Source organism: Morone saxatilis, unplaced genomic scaffold (genome assembly GCF_004916995.1).
Source record: "Morone saxatilis isolate NCDOM2014 unplaced genomic scaffold, NCSU_SB_2.0 Contig16, whole genome shotgun sequence".
Lineage (NCBI taxonomy): Eukaryota > Metazoa > Chordata > Actinopteri > Moronidae > Morone > Morone saxatilis.
Window position 1 is genome coordinate 5,224,062 of NW_023339718.1, and position 5,308 is coordinate 5,229,369.

The 5,308-nt window shown below is 40.4% G+C and overlaps 1 protein-coding gene across 1 annotated transcript in view; it reads left to right on the forward strand.

The window, feature by feature from the left end:
• Positions 1-2,256: 2,256 nt before the first annotated feature.
• The window catches only part of hnf1a (HNF1 homeobox a), a gene marked incomplete in the record, with an annotated part of 4,299 nt that continues 1,247 nt past the window's right edge, over positions 2,257-5,308 (forward strand). Inside the window, 4 exon segments of the mRNA XM_035658188.1 lie at positions 2,257-2,555; positions 4,187-4,386; positions 4,482-4,662; positions 5,054-5,072. Coding sequence (XP_035514081.1) covers positions 2,257-2,555; positions 4,187-4,386; positions 4,482-4,662; positions 5,054-5,072 — 699 coding nt within the window.

A 5,308-nucleotide genomic window follows, 5' to 3' on the forward strand; every position in this document is an offset into this window, starting at 1 on the left:
ACGGTACGACTGAGACAAACAGCAGCTGCTGGGCTCAGGCTGAGGCTGCTGATTGGTTGAGCTGCTCACGTCAGATCTTGATAACTCTATCGAAGCTTTTTTCTCATTAAAACAATACATTATTCTTGTATTATTACGACTTTATTCTCATAATTTCCAAAAAAATAAAATGTATTTTTTTCTTAGTATGGCCCTAATACTCTGTCGTACACCTGGACTCGTTCCCAGGTGATCAAATAAACTTTGGAACCTGGTCTGAGAGTCAACAATCAACCTCTTTCTCTGCTCTGATTGGTTGTTTTTATTCGGGCTCGGTGGATTCTTACAATCGCCACTAGGCAGATTATCTGTCTCATGTTCTACTGTCAGGATATAGTGAAAGTTTCAGTGAATATGACAAAAGTTATTTTATCAAAGTTACCCACTGCAGCTTTAAGTTGTTGTAGTAGATATCCTGGTTTTATGTTTATTTCATATTATATTTAATAATAACAATAACAGCAATTGTGTTGACTAATTAGAATTTCTGGACTTATCTGTATATTTCACTTTAGTTTAAGTAACACAATATTGTTTCAGTTAGTTTTTACTTATATAATAACTATAATATACTTTATAGTAACCTTGTGTAGCACTTATTAAAACTAGAGGTTACAAAGTTCTTAAGTTAATACAAAGTATTATAATATACAGTCCTATACAAGTTTTCCATTTTGAGATATTTGTATTTACAGTGACTTGTTTTTATTTACATTTTATGATACTTTATACTTTTACTTTACTAAAGCAGTTTTTTTCACTTTTCTATCAGTGAGTAAATAGACTGTATTTTATGTTTATTTCATATTATATTTAATAATAACAATAACAGCAGGAAGTTTGTGTAAAACCAGAGCTTTATATTGTTATTATATATTGTAATATTGATCAGAGATGAGTTTTCCTGATATTTTTATACAGTTCTCTGTCTATATTTTGTATTTTAATTATTTTTAACAATCATACAGACTTAATATTCTTCTTTTCTGACAGATTCACTGTTTTCTTCTCATTGTTCAGCTCTCTGGTTGTTTTCTAACGCAGGACGAGGTTGTTGATCAGAGACTGAAGGCCTTGTGTGGCCCCCTGTGACGCTCTGGCGACCCCTCGTGGATGTTGACTGTTGTACAGATTGTAAAGTTGCTGAGGTAAACTGTGATTTTGGGCTACATAAATGAAATTTCACCTGACTTTCAAGTACAATTTTGACACAATAAACATCAGACATCACGTTGTTGATTAAACCAGTTGTTCCAGAACTTCCTGGCTCCTGATAATTAAAGTTCTGAACGCTCCAGTTTTTACTTCAGAACTAAACTCATGTTCAAACACTGAATAGTGTGAAACTACTGATAATAATAACTGGAGAATACTGTTTGTTTGTATTATTACTGTTTTGTATGGAAGCCCATTTCTGCCAGAAAAATAAAAAAAAATAAATGAAAACTTAACTTTGATAATGACAAAATGTTCACGTTTAGTGAAAATTATGAGCTAAAAAGTTAAAGTTATGAGATAAAAGTAAATTTTTTTAGAAAAAATACAAAATTATGGGAGACACTGACTTTAAAAAGCTGTCACAGTGCTGATCTTCTGTGTTTGCTTCAGGGACAAAAACCAGAGCCTTCAGAGGCAGAAACAACACAACGGTGCCCTCTAGTGGCGCTTAGGACACATCAATCATGTTCCTGCTCAGTGAATCTTCTTTATATGTTGCTCTGTGCTTTTATTTTGACATTTTTAACTGTGTGCTTCAGCATTATTGTTTTAAATAAACCAACAATTCAAACAAAAGTGTGAGAGGAGCTTCAGTGTGAGTCTCTGTGGAAGCAGAAATATTTACACCTGGAGACATAAAAACTGTTCCTGTAACGCGCCCCCCCCCCTCGCTTTTATTCACTGTTTTTAAATTGCACTTTGGTCGCTGTTGGGGACCGAGAGAGCGGGGACAAAGGTCACAGGGCGCTCGTAAGGAGGAGGAGGAGGGGGTGAAGAGGAGGAAGGCTAAAAAAAAAAGAAAATTGACCTTTGAAAGCAAAACAGCAGGTGGAGAGCGAAACACCAGGCAGCTCAGGACACGTCGGGAGGAGATTGAACGGGAAAATGAAAGTATCCACTCTCCGGAGCTGAAGAGGGGGACTGCGAGTATAATGAGGCCCTAGGCTGCCCGTCATCTGAGCGTGCACGAGACGTTTAGTCTGAGGCGAGTCACAGCGAATGGAGGAGAGGACGGAGGAGAGGCCCGCGGCGGCCGAGGCGAGGCCGAGCCGTCTGACCGCCCTTCAGGAGCAGCTGATCTGGGCCCTGCTGGGGTCCGGCCTGTCCCGGGACGTCCTGGTGCAAGCCGTCGGGGAGCTGGAGCGGGAGAGGGCGAGCGTCGGCGCCGAGAGGGGCGACGGCGGCGAGAGCTCTGAGGAAGGGGAGATGGACTTCCCACCGCCGATCTTCCGAGACCTGGAGAAGCTTCCCCCGGAGGAGTCGGCCAAGCTGAGGGCTGAAGTGGACCAGCTCCTGCAGTGAGTACTCACAGATTCCTCCCTCTCTCTTTAAAGAGGGTTCCTCCTTTGCTAGTTACTAATTACCCACCCTCATCATTATTCTCTGGCCCTTTTTTCTTAATAAATAAGCTGCAGCGTGCACAGGTGGAGATTAATGGAGCCAGGCCATGTGAGAGGCTGTGTTTACCTACGAACAAACAATCTTTAAAACCTGTTTTCTGACGTTTGGAATAAACTTTACAGACACTTTGTGTGTTTTTAATTCAAATGTCTGTTTAAAAACGCGTTTTACTGAATAAACTGATGGATTTCTGTGCGTTTCTGCTTCTGCACCGACAGTTAGAAAGTGTTAAATTAGGCTTCATAAACCTTTTACATGTTTTTCCCCTCCAGTGATCTGGGGTCCGGACTTTGGCCCCGAGTACTCTCCCTTATCTCGCTCTGTCAACAAGCCGCTCTCCACTTCCCTCTGAGCTTTATGTGACAAACTGAGCCTGTGGAGATCTATTATAGACAGAGTTTAAAGGTCCAGTGTGTCAGAAATGTTATATTCACAGGTTTGTTTTCATTAGTTTGTAATCAGTCTGGATCTGAAAGTCTCCAGAGAACAACATCTGGTACTTAAAGAAAGTTGTAAAATACGTTCCAGAAGTTCCAGAAACCAGATTAAATGTTGTTTTGGATATTTACAAACTCTAAATATCCCAAATCAGGATGATCCAACGTGGATTTATTAACTAAAAACTGAAACTAGGTGTAAACTCACCCAGATGAAAGTGATCTTGTAGGTTTTTACTCAGATTATTCTGGTCCAGATAGAACCAGGATCAGGATCAGGATCACAGTCTTAGACCTCCATCTGTAACAATAAAAAGTAATACAACATTTTATATTATCAGTAACAATCAGTTTGTTACATTATATTATTATATTATACGTTCTTGATATTCACTTATCTGCATTATTGATTACAATTGTTTAGTTTCAGTGTTAATTTTAGTTTTTTTTTATTATAATAAGGATGTTAACAATATATATTCATATATTTATATTGTATTTTAGTTCGTTCTGTAAGTTCATGATGTTGTTTCAGCTAGTTTTCATTTTTTTCTAAAGTCTAGTTTTTATTTTTAATTTAATTTAACTAAAATTCTGTTTCACACCTACTTTTAGTTTTTAGTTTTAGTTTTAGTGAACTATAACAACCGTTTTCCTTCAATCCACATTTTTAGCATTAAAACTATAATTAGAGTTTGGAAATACTCAAAAACAACACGTGATCTGGATCCTGGATTAACCAATCCTCATTTTATAGGATCAGGTTCTGAAATACCCAAATTTGATCCAGATCAGATTTAAAAACTGTAAAGTGAAGAAACAAGAACTGAAAACGTTGTTTACTTACAGAACTGATTAAAATAAACAGGAAATGTCTTTAGTTTTTTTCCAACCAAAGACTGTGAGACTCTGTGATCCCGATCCTGGTTCTATCTGGATCTGAATGATCTGAAAACTACCAGAATAAAACCTAAAAGATCAGTTAGATCTGGTTAGAGACACGCTGGTCCTTTAACAGTTAGAAATATTAGAAATGTAGAATAATACCCAGTAAGTCGGGCAGGTACAGATGTGATGTCTCTGTCCGGTAGGGGGGATCCCTGGCACGTTGCGAAGATGGTGAAGAGCTACATGCAGCAGCACAACCTCCCCCAGAGAGAGGTGGTAGAGTCCACGGGTCTCAACCAGTCCCACCTGTCCCAGCACCTGAACAAGGGAACGCCCATGAAGAACCAGAAGAGAGCGGCGCTGTACACCTGGTACGTCAAGAAGCAGTGCGAGATCAGCCAGCGTGAGTACCCGACGTATCCGGTCCTCCGATCAGAACTCACCTGAGAGTGTGAGGCTCAGTTAGATAACAGATATATAATGTTTATTACCTTTCAGAGTTCACCAATGCCAAACATGGCCTGGCGTCTGCGGAGGAGCCGGGAGAGGACATCAGGAAGGGCCGCAGGAACCGGTTCAAGTGGGGTCCGGCGTCCCTGCAGATCCTCTTTCACGCCTACGATCGGCAGAAGAACCCCAGCAAGGAGGAGAGAGAGGGATTAGTGGAGGAGTGCAACAGGTGAGACACCAAAATCACTGAGACAGAGGTACGGAAGATCATTACCGCCAAAATAATGACTTAATATCTTAAAATATTGACTTAATATCTTAAATATGGACTTAATATCTTACAAAATATTGACTTAATATCTAAAATTCGATAAACTAAAATGACTTAATATCTTAAAATATTGGACTTAATATCTTAAAATAATGGACTATAAAATCTCCAAGATACGACTTAAATATCTCGAAATAATCTCAGAAATAAATCCAAAATAATTCTTTAAAAAATAATACTTAAATAATCTCGTATAACCAGGAAGTGTTAGTAGTGGGAGGGTGGTACCAAGCGTCCAGCCTGGAGAACCAGTTAATAGGCCACCTAATGGGAACTCTTCCTCCCCCAGGGCGGAGTGCCTCCAGAGGCGGCGGTGTCCCCTCCCAGCTCGCCGGTCTGGCCTCCAACCTGGTCACCGAGGTCCGGCGTGTTACAACTGGTTCGCCAAACCGCCGCAAAGAGGGAGGCCTTTCCGTCACAAACTGGGCTCTGGACACCACCTTACAGCAACCAGTCCGCCTCCTCCTCTCCACGCCAACCTCCGCCGAGTCCGAGCACGGTAACACGCCGGCGTCCTGGACGGAGAGACCTGCACCGGATGGTT